Source organism: Bombina bombina, chromosome 6 (assembly GCF_027579735.1).
Source record: "Bombina bombina isolate aBomBom1 chromosome 6, aBomBom1.pri, whole genome shotgun sequence".
In the NCBI taxonomy this organism is placed as follows: Eukaryota; Metazoa; Chordata; class Amphibia; order Anura; family Bombinatoridae; genus Bombina; species Bombina bombina.
The window spans coordinates 816,400,914-816,418,381 of record NC_069504.1 but is presented as its reverse complement, the minus strand read 5'-3'; the positions used below and the strand labels follow the sequence as shown (position 1 = coordinate 816,418,381).

At 40.6% G+C, this 17,468-nt stretch overlaps 1 protein-coding gene across 1 annotated transcript in view; it reads right to left on the bottom strand.

Moving 5' to 3' along the window:
- The window catches only part of SNRNP200 (small nuclear ribonucleoprotein U5 subunit 200), a 111,992-nt gene that overhangs the window by 16,468 nt on the left and 78,056 nt on the right, over window positions 1–17,468 (bottom strand). Inside the window, exons 31-32 of the mRNA XM_053718182.1 lie at window positions 2,518–2,745; window positions 1,726–1,917 (exon numbers count right to left, since the gene is read on the bottom strand). Coding sequence (XP_053574157.1) covers window positions 1,726–1,917; window positions 2,518–2,745 — 420 coding nt within the window. The remainder of the gene's footprint in view (window positions 1–1,725; window positions 1,918–2,517; window positions 2,746–17,468) is intronic.

Below are 17,468 nucleotides of genomic sequence, written 5' to 3'. Positions count from 1 at the left end.
CAATGCATCATAAATTGTGGAAGACATGAGAGCAGCTATGTCTTTTAATGTAACTCCAGTGGGCGCAAGAGCAGAAGTACAGGGCACTGTTTGAGCGGGCGCTAAAATTTGGGACACTTGGGGAGAAAGCTGCGGCATACCCTGAATCTCGTCAGACTCTTGGGAAGCATCCTCTCGAAGAGTTTTGCTCAGGAAAAATATTTTCCCTATAACTTAAAGCCCTCTCAATACATGAGGAACAGAAAGGGATTGGTGGTTCCACATTTGCATCCAAACACATGGAGCAAGTAACACTGTGCGAGGCTCCTAAGTCCATACTGAATCACCATAATAAGAATATGCAATAAAAACGTTTGAATGTAAAAAACTTTACTGTCTCTTCCTGTTGAAAAACATGCGTTTCTAGGTAGAGGGACTATCCGGTACGTATCCGGCTTAGACTGTCTTCCTGATAGAGGCGCAAGAAAGAGCGCGCAAAACGTAAGATCCGCCCATCGTGGGTGTGGCGGGTGTGGCTTAACCTCAACAGTAGTCCACGGGCGTGATATAGTGTAAAAAATAACGCCATAGTACCGTAACCACCATATAAGAGCTTGTCTCCCAGCCCCAGAGCCTGTACACACTGTCTGGTTCTCCCAGTTACCGAGAGTGTCATTTGTCCCAAAGTGCCTACGTTTGCCCTGCAACGATAAGCTCCTTATGTGATGTATTGGATAATAAAAGTGCTCTTTTTCCTCTAAGTGTTCCCAGGAAAATATCAAGCACTTACCTCATATGTCTGCCTGACAGCAAAGGCAGTTCACCAGGTTTGAGGGGTCCTATCCCCCACATGGACCTGTGAAGAGAAAGAAATTCCTGAATATATATTCCTCAGGTTTTCAGGGTTAGGGCAGCAATAATATATGGGAGGCACAGTGAGAATTATGTCCCACAAGTTCCCATTGCTCTAAAGCCACCAATGCTCTACTGAAGAGACTGATATGGACTATGGCTATACCCCAGGACAAAGCAGCACAATCTTGCACTACTTTAAAAATAATAAACTTTTGATTGAAGAATCTATACTAACACCTCACTTTACCACTTCCTATCACTAACGTAGGCAAAGAGAATGCCTGGAGTGGAAGGGAAGGAAGGGAGGAGCTATTTAACAGCTCTGCTGTGGTGCTCTTTGCCTCCTCCTGCTGACCAGGAGGTGAATATCCCATTAGTAATTAAGATGATCCGTGGACTCATCGTGTCATAAAAAAAAGAAAGTTGTGTCTTTTTCCACTCCCCCTGTACCATGTGACAGCCATCAGCCATTCACAAATGCATACACACTTATTCTTGCACATGCTCAGTAGGAGCTGGTGACTCAAAAAGTTTAAATATAAATAGAATGTGCACATTTTGTTAATGGAAGTAAATTGGAAAGTTGTTTAAAATGGCATGCTCTATCTGAATAATGAAAGTAATTTGATTGAGTGTCCCTTTAAATATTTTTAATCTCAGTCCACCAGAGAAGATGAAGAAGCCTGTCATGAAAAGCATTCTACATTTTCATTTCTAAATAAATCTACCTGTCTGAAAGTCTCCAAATATACAATTATAATATCCACAGAGAAGAAAAATCTCTACTTGGGGATGCTAAATATAGGAGCTTTAGCCGTACATTTAGGATTTAAAAAATTATTTGACACTCAACATTTAAAATGCGAGCTATACATAGTATAAGATAGTTACCTGTATGTGCAGCTCAAGTGGAACAGGTCTCACATTGGGATGGAAGTTGAACGTAGAAGTGGCACTGCAGCCTAACCAATGAGCAACATCCTTGGCGTTTGAAAGAGAAGAACTCAGAGCTACAATGCGTATGGGCCTCTCTATCTGCGATGAGATGTATCGCATACGGGAGCAAATGACCTCCAGAACTGGCTGCAAGAAAAACACAGTTAAGAGGAAAGAATGTTAAAATCCCAAGTGCAATTGATTAACAGCAGTCAGTAGCATGGATGGGTTTTACGATAAGAATCGGTGGAGTTAAAACATTTAAGGGCCATAGTAGCTTAAAAATAAAATGCCCTTATTTGTTAGAGCATGTAATTTTAAGACTATTGACCCTATATTACTGTGTGTTTAACGCCTGCAAAAGGTTTCAACACACAGAAGTGCCTCTCGGGGCCTGAGGAGCACTGCTGATCCCGAGTAGAAACCAAACAGCAGCATTAGTTGCACATTTAAGTTGTACGACTACCACTGCTGATTGGATCAGTGGCAGGTTCTGCTCGGAACCAGCAGTGCCCTGTGGGGGTTTAACACACAGTAGTGTAGGGCTGATATTCTTAGTTTTCTAAGACCACCATATAAATTGGCACATAACTCTTAATCATAAGTTTCTAAGGACAAGAGAGGCTAGGTGCTTCTCTGAACCAGAATAAATGTCATCATTAAATATAAAAATTAAATTCAGTACTAGCAAGGAAATAAAAAAAAGTAAAGAGAGACTGAAGCAATGGATTTGCAAGTTACACTCACCCCATTGGCTCCCCCTATGAGATGAGTCTCATCTACGATGAACAAGCTCACATTCTGAACATTTTTGCGCTGCTTCCACCGGCGAGACAAGATATCCCACTTCTCTGGTGTGCTGATAATGATGTTACCCTTCCCCAGTAGCTTCAGGTCTGTGCTTGTCTCGCCGGTCAGTAGGACAACCTTTTTGTAAAGCTGTTCCTGGAACTTCTCAAACCAATCCATAAACACCTGTCACAGAACAGAAAAATAATGTAGTATCAGACAGCACAAGTCTTAAGTACCTCCCCTCAAAAGCATATAAAGCTATATGCCACTTAACCAAAAGGATATTCATCATGGATATTTGAAATCAAAACATTTATGGAGGGTAAAATATCAAGAAAATGCTCTAATTTACTTGTATTATCGAAATAACTTCATTCCCCAGAGTAAGAACTCTCTTCCACTTTCTGCAATGATTTTTTTTAATTCAATTTTTTCTCTCCAGGTCATTTTTAAATTCAATTTTAAATTAGGCTTTGCAGTGCTGCTCCATATATGACTGTTCTCTTCAAACAGCACTTTGTTCTGACTGCACTGTATTAAGAAAAAAGTACTCAGTGCAGCCAGAGCACAGAACTGTTTGAAGAGAATAATCTGATGCAGAGCAGCGCTGCAAAGTGAAAGAGCCAACAGTTCATGTGTCCCTTTCTTTCTGCAGACATGCTGCATTTTCTGCTATAACATCTCAGATTACAGCATGGTCTGCCTTTGGGCTTCTCTTTCTTGATATCCTTTGTTGAAACTGGCCTTTTTTTTGTTCTTTTTTAAAAGAGCATATCTAGATTTCTGAGGCTTCCTTATGGAATACAAAGAGAAAGAGGTGAATTATTTCCTAACTGTATGCAGATCATGAAAGTTTAGCTTTGAATTCCACATCCTTTTGAAGGGACATAGTAATGAAAAACAGTAAAAAAAAAAAAAGGTCTAATTTATTACAGCAGATTATTTTTGTACCAATGCCCCTTTAGGCGTGTATTTTTACAATTTGCTGGAGATAAAGGGACAGAAAGGTCACAATTTTAATGAGCATGAATTCATTTAAATTTTAAACAAACATTTTTGCACTTTTACTAGAAGCAGTTTTGCTAGTGGAAGTTACTGCTGTTTCAGCAGCAAACTCATATATGCTGCGTATGACTAGAGCCGTTTAGCCGGGGCTGTCAATCATCCCTGCTTCTTAAAGGGACATTAAACACTAATTTTTTCTTTGCATAAATGTTTTGTAGATGAACTATTTATATAGCCCATAAAGTTGTTGGTTTTTTTTAAGCTCTAGGAGAATACCGACGTATACCTACTCCAGCTTGCTTCTGTTTGTGTAAAGGGTCTTTTCATATGCAAAGGAAGGGGAGGGGGGAGTGTCTGATATTTCCCACTTGCAGTGGGGGTTCCAGTAACCTTTTAAACAGAGCTAAACTGGAAGCTTCCAAGTACATTTTTAAACGGTTTTATACTGGATTTTTATATCAGTATCTGTACATATTATTTATAGTAGTGTCTATTACATGCAGTTATATGAAAAATGGTGTATTACTGTCCCTTTAACTTTTGTTCCATGTGAAGCAGCAACTGTCCGTTTTATAAGTGATGAATTAAAGGGACAATTTACCGTAATATTGTGCTTCCCTTAATATGTTTCTTTTTTTTTTTACCAGCTGCAGAGTATAAAATGCATGAGAATTTGCTTTTTTTTAGGTTTGTGTATAATAACTGATTTTGTGTTTCGAAGCCACAACCTAATAAAATGGGTTGACCTTGTAGGTATAATCAGATCTCATTACTCTATCACATTGTGCACATATACAGGCTTCTTTATCTTATATATGTCCATAAACCAAAGACCAATACTTAGAGAAAACAATGGAAAATTAAAATTGTATTACCTTATCTCTTCTATACCAAAATGGGAGTGTAATTTGTTCTGCAGGCTTTGTTTACATAGCTTATCTATAGCTTGGCCCTAAAGCCAAAAACTTTCAGAATATGTGGGGATACCATGGGCTAAATCAACTATTTCAAATGCCAATATAAGGGTTAAGGAGCTACTTGTAAACAATTTAATACACTCCAGCAGGTAAAGTGGATAATTGAGAACAAATTAAAGCGGATAATTTTTTTTGAGTAAACTGTCTCTTTAATTTGTCTCATACAAGCAACTGCTGAGAAGGTGTGGTGCTTAATTGCTAGTGCACGGGCACTCACAGCATGTGTGTTAATGCCACTGAAAAAAAAACTAATAATTTTGACTTTGCTAACAGATGTATACTGCAAAAATGCTTTATTTAAAAATTTAAATGCACACATGCACATTTCAATGTTGACCTCTCAATCCCTTTAAGCACACAATTAACAACATAAGAGTGCCTAATAGCATGCACTAACAAAATTAGAGCATTTTATTTTTATACGAAGATATCACTGATGCGCATGATGATAAAAGTACATTGGAAAGTTGTTAAAAATTGCATTTCCTATCTGAATCATGAATGTTTAATTTTGACTAGAATGCCCCACTAAATCGGCAAGATCCATTTCAGATTCTGAGAAGAAGAAAATTCTCAATTTTCAGAGCTAAATGACATTAAAAATCGGGCAAAATAAAGGTATTTTGTGAAGCGGTTTCACTAGGCATAATTAAACATTTTATATAAAAATCTTTCTGTTTGTTTAAAGGGAAAAACACATTTTGGTACAGCGCCTCTTTAAACACTTTCAATTAATGCATGTTACAATGCAATCAGGAGGTACTAATGATAGAGAATTGCCTTTTAGATCTCTCAAAGCAAAGAAAGCACAGCGGGAACTTAATGTTCATGAATTTTAAGTGAATGTGATGAGAGTGCCGTGTTGTCGCATGAAATATATTAGCATACATTTTCATAAATGAGTCATGTCAGACATGACAGGCAAAGCTAACGAAGACACAAAAAAAGTGAGTAATGGGAAAATGTGCGTGGGAGGAGGTGGTATTAAGTGTATACAGTGCTCATGCAAGAACTTTTAAAGTAAACACGACAGACGAAAAAGCAGACAACAAATTAACATTTTGTACAGGAACAAAATGTGAATTCTTAAGAGGGGGCAGCAATAAAAGGAACATCTCAGAAGTACAAAGAAGTTGGAAGCAGGAGGCATTAATTAGAAAGAAAAAAATATGTATGAGAAGTATGAGAATTGTCAACCATTTTTCTTCAGGAGACTCTGTAAAGGGGTTAAAGGGACATTCCGGTCAAAATTTAAATACACAGATGAATAACATATTTGAATAGAAACATATTTGCAATATACATGTATTGACAAAAATGCTTCTAGTAAAAGTTACCAATGATTTAGTGTTAGCATTTTTCTATGCACGTGCATGTAAAGCATAGCTAGATATTCTCAGTGCCCCAGCATTTTAAATACTGCAGCTGCTCAGATTACCAGTGGGGCCTGTATCATGCCAGTAATTAATAAATTGAGTCATTACAAGATGGTACAAGAACCTTAGGCTCTCTGAGCAAGTGTTGTGTTTAAAGTGAATACTTAAATACACTTCTGAAACAGCCATAGGTTTTATTAGAAGCATTTTTGCTTATATATATATATATATATATATATATACACATACATATATATATATATATATATATATATATATATATATATATATATTAAAAAAAATGTTCTATTCAAAACTGAAATGCATCCATGTGGATTTCAATATTGGCTTGAACGTCCCTTTAAAGCAAAAGATCGGCTTGTGAGCCCCACTGAATTGTTACTGCTGAGCAGGACACAGCCAGTAAGCCATTAAGGAGACACATACAACTTAGCACTGGCCAGGTCCTGCAGAACACCTGTTGTTGGGGCATAACTATTTCTTTCCAATGGCATGGAGAGTCCACAATTTTATTCCAATTACTAGTGGGAATTCAACTCCTGGCCAGCAGTAGGAGGCAAAGAACACCCCAGCAGAGCTGTTAAGTGTCACTCCCATTACCCATAATCCCCAGTCATTCTTTGCCTCTATCATCGGGAAGATGTGTGAAGATGGTGTCTGAAAAACATAATTTATGCTTACCTGATAAATTCCTTTCTTCTGTAGTGTGATCAGTCCACGGGTCATCATTACTTCTGGGATATTACTCCTCCCCAACAGGAAGTGCAAGAGGATTCACCCAGCAGAGCTGCACATAGCTCCTCCCCTCTACGTCACTCCCAGTCATTCGACCAAGGACCAACGAGAAAGGAAAAGCCAAGGGTGAAGTGGTGACTGGAGTATAAATTAAAAAATATTTACCTGCCTTAAAAACAGGGCGGGCCGTGGACTGATCACACTACAGAAGAAAGGAATTTATCAGGTAAGCATAAATTATGTTTTCTTCTGTTAAGTGTGATCAGTCCACGGGTCATCATTACTTCTGGGATACCAATACCAAAGCAAAAGTACACGGATGACGGGAGGGATAGGCAGGCTCTTTATACAGAAGGAACCACTGCCTGAAGAACCTTTCTCCCAAAAATAGCCTCCGATGAAGCAAAAGTGTCAAATTTGTAAAATTTGGAAAAAGTATGAAGCGAAGACCAAGTTGCAGCCTTGCAAATCTGCTCAACAGAGGCCTCATTCTTGAAGGCCCAAGTGGAAGCCACAGCTCTAGTAGAATGAGCTGTAATTCTTTCAGGAGGCTGCTGTCCAGCAGTCTCATAAGCTAAACGAATTATGCTACGAAGCCAAAAAGAAAGAGAGGTAGCAGAAGCCTTTTGACCTCTCCTCTGCCCAGAGTAAACGACAAACAGAGAAGACGTTTGTCGAAATTCCTTAGTTGCCTGTAAGTAAAATTTTAGAGCACGGACTACATCCAGGTTGTGCAGTAGACGTTCCTTCTTCGAAGAAGGATTTGGGCACAAAGAAGGAACAACAATCTCTTGATTGATATTCCTGTTAGTAACTACCTTAGGTAAGAACCCAGGTTTAGTACGCAGAACTACCTTATCCGAATGAAAAATCAAATAAGGAGAATCACAATGTAAGGCTGATAATTCAGAGACTCTTCGAGCCGAGGAAATAGCCATTAAAAATAGAACTTTCCAAGATAACAACTTTATATCAATGGAATGAAGGGGTTCAAACGGAACGCCCTGTAAAACATTAAGAACAAGGTTTAAACTCCATGGTGGAGCAACAGTTTTAAACACAGGCTTAATCCTGGCCAAAGCCTGACAAAAAGCCTGGACGTCAGGAACTTCTGACAGACGTTTGTGTAACAGAATGGACAGAGCTGAGATCTGTCCCTTTAATGAACTAGCAGATAAACCCTTTTCTAAACCTTCTTGTAGAAAAGACAATATCCTAGGAATCCTAACCTTACTCCAAGAGTAACCTTTGGATTCACACCAATATAGGTATTTACGCCATATCTTATGGTAAATCTTTCTGGTAACAGGCTTCCTAGCCTGTATTAAGGTATCAATAACTGACTCAGAAAACCCACGTCTTGATAAAATCAAGCGTTCAATTTCCAAGCAGTCAGCTTCAGAGAAGTTAGATTTTGATGTTTGAAGGGACCCTGTATCAGAAGGTCCTGTTTCAGAGGTAGAGACCAAGGTGGACAGGATGACATGTCCACCAGGTCTGCATACCAAGTCCTGCGTGGCCACGCAGGTGCTATTAGAATCACTGATGCTCTCTCTTGTTTGATTCTGGCAATCAATCGAGGAAGCATCGGGAAGGGTGGAAACACGTAAGCCATCCTGAAGTCCCAAGGTGCTGTCAGGGCATCTATCAGGACTGCTCCTGGATCCCTGGATCTGGACCCGTAACGAGGAAGCTTGGCGTTCTGTCGAGACGCCATGAGATCTATCTCTGGTTTGCCCCAACGTCGAAGTATTTGGGCAAAGACCTCCGGATGGAGTTCCCACTCCCCCGGATGAAAAGTCTGACGACTTAAGAAATCCGCCTCCCAGTTCTCCACTCCCGGGATGTGGATTGCTGACAGGTGGCAAGAGTGAGACTCTGCCCAGCGAATTATCTTTGATACTTCCATCATAGCTAGGGAGCTTCTTGTCCCTCCCTGATGGTTGAAGTAAGCTACAGTCGTGATGTTGTCCGACTGAAACCTGATGAACCCCCGAGTTGTCAACTGGGGCCAAGCCAGGAGGGCATTGAGAACTGCTCTCAATTCCAGAATGTTTATTGGCAGGAGACTCTCCTCCTGACTCCATTGTCCCTGAGCCCTCAGAGAATTCCAGACGGCACCCCAACCTAGAAGGCTGGCGTCTGTTGTTACAATTGTCCAGTCTGGTCTGCTGAATGGCATCCCCCTGGACAGATGTGGCCGAGAAAGCCACCATAGAAGAGAATTTCTGGTCTCTTGATCCAGATTCAGAGAAGGGGATAAGTCTGAGTAATCCCCATTCCACTGACTTAGCATGCACAGTTGCAGTGGTCTGAGGTGTAAGCGTGCAAAGGGTACTATGTCCATTGCCGCTACCATTAAGCCGATTACCTCCATGCATTGAGCCACTGACGGGTGTTGAATGGAATGAAGGGTGCGGCAAGCACTTTGAAGTCTTGTTAGCCTGTCCTCTGTCAGGTAAATCTTCATTTCTACAGAATCTATAAGAGTCCCCAGGAAGGGAACTCTTGTGAGTGGAACGAGTGAACTTTTCTTTTCGTTCACCTTCCATCCATGTGACCTTAGAAATGCCAGTACTAACTCTGTATGAGACTTGGCAGTTTGAAAGCTTGAAGCTTGTATCAGAATGTCGTCTAGGTATGGAGCTACCGAGATTCCCCGCGGTCTTAGTACCGCCAGAAGAGCACCCAGAACCTTTGTGAAGATTCTTGGAGCTGTAGCCAATCCGAATGGAAGAGCCACAAACTGGTAATGCCTGTCTAGGAAGGCAAACCTTAGGTACCGGTAATGATCTTTGTGAATCGGTATGTGAAGGTAAGGATCCTTTAAATCTACAGTGGTCATGTACTGACCCTCTTGGATCATAGGTAAAATTGTCCGAATAGTCTCCATCTTGAACGATGGAACTCTTAGGAATTTGTTTAGGATCTTTAAGTCCAGGATTGGTCTGAAAGTTCCCTCTTTTTTGGGAACCACAAACAGATTTGAGTAAAACCCCTGTCCCTGTTCCGATCGTGGAACTGGATGGATTACTCCCATTAACAAGAGCTCTTGTACGCAGCGTAGAAACGCCTCTTTCTTTGTCTGGATTGATGACAACCTTGACAGATGAAATCTCTCTCTTGGAGGAGAGTATTTGAAGTCCAGAAGGTATCCCTGAGATATTATCTCTAGCGCCCAGGGATCCTGGACATCTCTTGCCCAAGCCTGGGCGAAGAGAGAAAGTCTGCCCCCCACTAGATCCGATCCCGGATCGGGGGCCCTCAATTCATGCTGTTTTAGGGGCAGCAGCAGGTTTCCTGATCTGCTTGCCCTTGTTCCAGGACTGGTTAGGTTTCCAGCCTTGTCTGTAGCGGGCAACCGCTCCTTCCTGTTTTGGTGCAGAGGAATTTGATGCTGCTCCTGCTTTGAAATTACGAAAGGAACGAAAATTAGACTGTCTAGCCCTATCTTTGGCTTTGTCCTGAGGCAGGGCATGGCCTTTACCTCCTGTAATGTCAGCGATAATCTCTTTCAACCCGGGCCCGAATAAGGTCTGCCCTTTGAAAGGTATATTAAGCAATTTAGACTTAGAAGTAACATCAGCTGACCAGGATTTTAGCCACAGCGCCCTGCGTGCCTGAATGGCGAATCCTGAATTCTTCGCCGTAAGTTTAGTAAGATGTACTACGGCCTCCGAAATGAATGAATTAGCTAGTTTAAGGACTCTAAGCCTGTCCGTAATGTCGTCCAGAGTAGCTGAACTAATGTTCTCTTCCAGAGACTCAATCCAGAATGCCGCTGCAGCCGTGATCGGCGCAATGCATGCAAGGGGTTGCAATATAAAACCTTGTTGAACAAACATTTTCTTAAGGTAACCCTCTAATTTTTTATCCATTGGATCTGAAAAAGCACAGCTATCCTCCACCGGGATAGTGGTACGCTTAGCTAAAGTAGAAACTGCTCCCTCCACCTTAGGGACCGTTTGCCATAAGTCCCGTGTGGTGGCGTCTATTGGAAACATTTTTCTAAATATCGGAGGGGGTGAGAACGGCACACCGGGTCTATCCCACTCCTTAGTAACAATTTCAGTAATTCTCTTAGGTATAGGAAAAACATCAGTACTCGCCGGTACCGCAAAATATTTATCCAACCTACACATTTTCTCTGGTATTGCAACTGTGTTACAATCATTCAGAGCCGCTAACACCTCCCCTAGTAATACACGGAGGTTTTCCAGTTTAAATTTAAAATTTGAAATATCTGAATCCAGTCTGTTTGGATCAGAACCGTCACCTACAGAATGAAGTTCTCCGTCCTCATGTTCTGCCACCTGTGACGCAGTGTCTGACATGGCCCTAATATTATCAGCGCACTCTGTTCTCACCCCAGAGTGATCACGCTTACCTCTTAGTTCTGGTAATTTATCCAAAACTTCAGTCATAACAGTAGCCATATCCTGTAATGTGATTTGTAATGGCCGCCCAGATGTACTTGGCGCTACCATATCACGCACCTCCCGAGCGGGAGATGCAGGTACTGACACGTGAGGCGAGTTAGTCGGCATAACTCTCCCCTCGTTGTTTGGTGAAATTTGTTCAATTTGTACAGATTGACTTTTATTTAAAGTAGCATCAATACAGTTAGTACATAAATTTCTATTGGGCTCCACTTTGGCATTGCAACAAATGACACAGGTATCATCCTCTGAATCAGACATGTTTAACACACTAGCAAATAAACTTGCAACTTGGAATACAATTCAATTAGAATAATATTAAAAACGTACTGTGCCTTTAAGAAGCACAGAAGATCTATGACAGTTGAAAATTAATAAATTGAAACAGTTATAGCCTCAATCCTTGTAAACAACACAAATTTAGCAAAGGTTTAATCCCATTAGCAAAGATAACAAATTCTGAAAGCAGGAAACAAATTACAGAATAAACGTTTTTTATCTCAGTCAACTATAATTCTCACAGCTCTGCTGAGAGAAATTACCTCCCTCAAAATAAGTTTTGAAGACCCCTGAGCTCTGTAGAGATGAACCGGATCATGCAGGAAATACAATGAGCTGCTGACTGAAATATCTGATGCGTAGTAAAAGCGCCAAAAAACGGCCCCTCCCCCTCACACACAGCAGTGAGAGAGAACAGAAACTGTCAGAAAAAAGATTAAGCAACTGCCAAGTGGAAAAATAGTGCCCAAACATTTATTCACTCAGTACCTCAGCAAATGAAAACGATTTTACATTCCAGCAAAAACGTTAAACATAATTTCTAGTTATTAAACAGCTTTATGTACTTCTTACAGTGTAATTCTAGTGAAGTACCATTCCCCAGAATACTGAAGTGTAAAGTATACATACATGACATATCGGTATGGCAGGATTTTCTCATCAATTCCATTGTCAGAAAATAAAAACTGCTACATACCTCTATGCAGATACATCTGCCCGCTGTCCCCTGATCTGAAGTTTACCTCTCCTCAGATGGCCGAGAAACAGCAATATGATCTTAACTACTCCGGCTAAAATCATAGCAAAAACTCTGGTAGATTCTTCTTCAAACTCTGCCAGAGAGGTAATAACACACTCCGGTGCTATTTTAAAATAACAAACTTTTGATTGAAGATATAAAACTAAGTATAATCACCATAGTCCTCTCACACATCCTATCTAGTCGTTGGGTGCAAGAGAATGACTGGGAGTGACGTAGAGGGGAGGAGCTATGTGCAGCTCTGCTGGGTGAATCCTCTTGCACTTCCTGTTGGGGAGGAGTAATATCCCAGAAGTAATGATGACCCGTGGACTGATCACACTTAACAGAAGAAATAGACACACACTAAATGCTAAATACATTTCATGCACCTCCCACTAATCATGGGTGCTGCCATATTGGAACCTAGGTTACACTGCAGGTATCTGGAGGAGAGTTGCTGCACATGTGCAAACAGGTCAGCACTGGAATGTAGTGAAATATTTCAACATGGCGGCACCCATGACTACAGGAAGGTAGGGAACAACCTCAATAATATGCTTATAAAATATAGTGAGTGTACACTGTCCTGTATAATGATGATGGGTGCCTATACACTGATGGTGAGCAATCTGTTCTGCATAATGATGCCAACATCTATACCATGGAAATGAATCCACTGCACTGTCTAATTGCACCAAGTATCTATACACTAAAACAGGACATGTGCTGAATAATGATAATATATATCTAGACATGTATATATATGTGTGTATCTCAATGTTAAAACCCTTTGTCTGCTATTTAATTCTGACACCTGAGACCTCAAATCTTTGAGCCCTTATAACTTGTGTGTAACATTTTTTTATTAGATGGTGTTATGAGTGTACACTGTTTCTGTCTAATTTGTAGGGGCTAAACACTACAGAGGGACTCCTGATCAATAATAAAATGCTCCACAGAATTAGTTTATTATTCCATTAACACATCTCTTTAAAAAGTGAAATGAAACAGGTTTCTTTCATGATTAAGATAAAGCATACAATTGTAATCATTTGTCTAATTTACTTCTATTATAAATTATGCTTTATTCATTTGGTATCCTTTGTTGAAGGAGCAACAATGCACACATTGGTAAGCCAATCACAAGAGGCATATATGTGCAGACACAGATCAGCATCTAGCTCTCAGCTCCTGAGTCTATCTAGATATGCTTTTCAACAAAAGATATCAAGAAAATGAAGCAAGTTAGATGAAAGAAGTAAATTGGAAAGTGGTTTAAAAATGTATGCTCTATCCGAATCATGAAAGAACACTTGGGTTTCATGTTCCTTTAAATAAAAATCCTTATGTCACAAACGCTAATCTTTCATCTGTAGGTTTAAGAGGTTTGAAAGAGTGAATATTAAAATAATTCTAATACATTTTATTGTAATCTCAAACTGTAAAATCACTATAAAAAAGGGAGAGAATAAATTGGTCTAGTGACAAAAAACCCCAACAATAGCTAAAATGCGCCCCCCCCCCCCAAAAAAAAACCTTTAGAGTAGGTAAATACATTAAAATAAAAATATTCTGTGAAGGTATAGAACAATGATCATGTTATCACTTAAAGGGACATTATACACTCATTTTATCTTTGCATGAATGTTTTGTAGATGATCTATTTATATAGCCCATAAAGTTTTTTTTTTGTTTTTTTTTAAATGTATAGTATTGCTTATTTTTAAATAACATTGCTCTGATTTTCAGACTCCTAACAAAGCCCCAAAGTTTTATGTGAATACCGTCAGCTACCTTCTCCAGCTTGCTCCTGTTTGTGTAAAGGGTCTTTTTATATGCAAAAGAAGGGGGAAGTGGGGAGTGTCTTATTTCCCACTTGCAGTGGGCTTTCCAGCTACCTTTTCAACAGAGCTAAACTGAGAGCTTCTATGTAAGTTTTTAAACAGTTTTATACTGGATTTTTATATCAGTATCTGTGCATCTTATTCTTTATAGTAGTGTCTATTACATGCAGTTATATGAAAATGAGTGTATACTGTCCCTTTAACCCAAAAATTCAAGCTGACGATAAATAGAATGACCATGAATAAGAAAGGCTGGTTTCTTAAGCATCGCCTATTAAGTGATTACTATGGCTGAGCAAAGGAAACAGGTAAGCAACTTATGCACTGTACAAGCACAATATGAATCATGGGAGGAAAAAAAATTAGGTTCCAGATCCATTTAGTGTGAAATGAAAACCCCATATTTCCCTTTCATGATTCATAGAGCGCATACAATTTTTAAGGGACAGTCTGAATCATGAAAGTTTAATTTTGACTAAATAGGGCATGTCATTTTAAACAACTTTCCAATTTACTCATCATCAAATTTGCTTTGTTCTTTTAGTATTCTTAGTTGAAAGCTAAACCTAGGTAGGCTCATATGCTAATTACTAAGCCCTTGGAGGTCGCCTCATAAATCTCAATGCATTTTGACAGGTTTATACAGCAAGACAGTGCTAGTTCATGTGTGCCATATAGGTAACATTGCACTCCCTCCCGTGGAGTTACCTAGGAGTCAGCACAGATTGGCTGAAATGCATGTCTGTCAAAATAAGATAACTAAAATAAGGGGGCAGTCTTCAGGGGCTTAGATGCAAAGTAATCACAGAGATAAAAAGATTAACATAACCATGTTGGTTATGCAAAATTAGGGAAGGGGAAATAAAGCGATTATGTATCTTTAAACAATAACCAATCTGGAGTAGACTAACTATTATGCCCCTTTAAGTTGTTTTATTAACATTGTGCTCACTCCCATGGAATTATTTGAGTCATCACTGATTGGTCATCACAGTCTATCAAAAAAATTGAAATAAGGGGGCTGTCTGCAGAGGCTTAGATACAAGGTAATCAGAGGTAAAAAGTATATTAATATAACTGTTTTGCAAAACTAGTGAATGGGTAACAAAGATTATCTATCTTTTTAAAAGGGACACTCAAGTCAAAATTAAACTTTCATGATTCAGATAGAACATACAATTTTAAACATTCCAATTCACTTCCATTAACAAAATGTGCACAGTGTTTTTATATTTAAACTTTTTGAGTCACCAGCTCCTACTGAGCATGTGCAAGAATTCACAGAACAACAAATTATGCTTACCTGATAATTTAATTTCCATCTGTACGAGGAGAGTCCACGGCTTCATTACTTGTGGGAAATAAAGAACCTGGCCACCAGGAGGAGGCAAAGACACCCCAGCCAAAGGCTTAAAATACCTCCCCCACTCCCCTTATCCCCCAGTAATTCTGCCGAGGGGAAAAAGGAACAGTAGGAGAAATATCAGGGTATAAATGGTGCCAGAAGAAAAACAAAAGAAATGTGGGTCTGCCCAACGGAGAACCGGGCGGGAGCCATGAACTCTCCTCGTACAGATGGAAAATGATATTATCAGGTAAGCATAATTTACGTTTTCCATCTTAATACGAGAAGAGTCCACGGCTTCATTCATTACTTGTGGGAAACAAATGTCCACGCTCTAGAGGACACTGAATGAAAACGGGAGGGTAAAAAGGAGGCGGAACCTATTCTGAGGGCACCACAGCCTGCAAAACCTTTCTCCCAAAAGCTGCTTCAGCCGAAGCAAAAACATCAAATTTATAAAACTTTGAAAAAGTATGTAAGGAGGACCAGGTAGCTGCCATACAAATCTGCTCCATAGAGGCCTCATTCTTGAAGGCCCAAGAAGTCACAGCTCTATTTGAGTGAGCGTAATCCTCTAAGGAGGCTTATGTCCCACTGTCTCATAAGCCAAGCGAATCATGCTCCTCAGCCAAAAAGATAGGGAAGTGGAAGAAGCCTTCTGCCCTTTGCGCTTCCCCGAATAGACAACAAACAATGCTGAAGTCTGTCTGAAATCCTTCATAGCTGAAGGTAACATTTCAAAGCCCGAACTACATCCAAGTTATGAAGTAACCGTTCCTTTGAAGAAGAAGGGTTAGGGCACAAGGAAGGAACTACAATCTCTTGATTAATTTTGCGATCAGACACAACCTTGGGGAGAAATCCCAACCCAGTGCGAAGAATAGCCTTATTGGCATGAAAAACCAGGTAAGGAGGCTCACATCGCAAGGCCACCAACTCAGAGACTCTGCGTGCTGAAGCAATAGGCAGTAGAAAAAGAACCTTCCAAGACAGTATTTTAATGTCAAGAGAATGCATAGGCTCAAACGTAACCCTCTGCTAAACCCTAAGAACCAGATTCAAACTCCAAGGAGGAGCAGAATGTCTAAATACAGGCCTGATCCTGGATAGAGCCTGAACAAAAGACTGTATATATCAGGAAGCTCAGCAAGCTTCTTGTGTAACACAGATAGAGCCGAAATCTATCCCCTTAAGGAACTGGCGGCAAGTCCTTTCTTCTAACCGTCCTGGAGGAAGTATCTTGGATACCCTGACCTTATGCCAGGGATATCCACGAGTCTCACACCAGAGTAAGTAGGTCCTCCACACCTTATGATAGATGTGTCAGGTGACGAGCTTCCTGGCTTTAATGAGAGTATCAATCACACTTTCAGAAAACCTCTCCTGGCTAGGAGTAAGTGCTCAATCTCCACACAGTCAGCCTCAGAGAATCTAGATTTTGATGCCCAAAGGGGCTCTGTACCAGCAGATCCCTGCGACAGGGCAACCTCCATGGAGCAGACTATGACATCACCACCAGATCCGCAAACCACATACTCTGCGGCCACGACTGAGCAATCAGAATAGTCAATGCTTGCTCCTGCTTGATGCGGGCCACTAGTAGAGGTAGAAGTAGTAACGGTTGAAATATGTAGACTAGGTTGAATCGCCAAGGCACTGCTAAGGCATTTATCAGTTCTGCCTGGGGATCCCTGGACTGCAACCCGTATCTGGGTAGCTTGAAATTGAGTCTGGACACCATGAGATCTATCTCCGGAGTCCCCCATCTGTTGCAAATCTCCTCAAACACTTTGGGGTAAAGAGACCATTTCCCCGGATGAAAAGATTGCTGAGAAAATCTGCTTCCCAGTTGTCCACATCCGGGTTGTGGATCGCTGACAGCGAGCAGTTGTGGGTCTCTGCCCATGCCAGAATCCGAGATACTTCCCTCATGGCTAGGGAGATTCTTGTTCCCCCCGATGGTTGATGTAAGCCACAGAGGTAATGTTGTCCGACTGGAATCTGATGAACTGGGACGAACCCAGGAGGGGCCAAGCCCTCAGAGCGTTGAAGATCTCTCAAAGTTCCAGGATGGTGATCGGAAGAAGAGACTCCTCCCGATTCCACCTGCCCTGTGCCTTCCTGGCACCCCAAACAGCTCCCC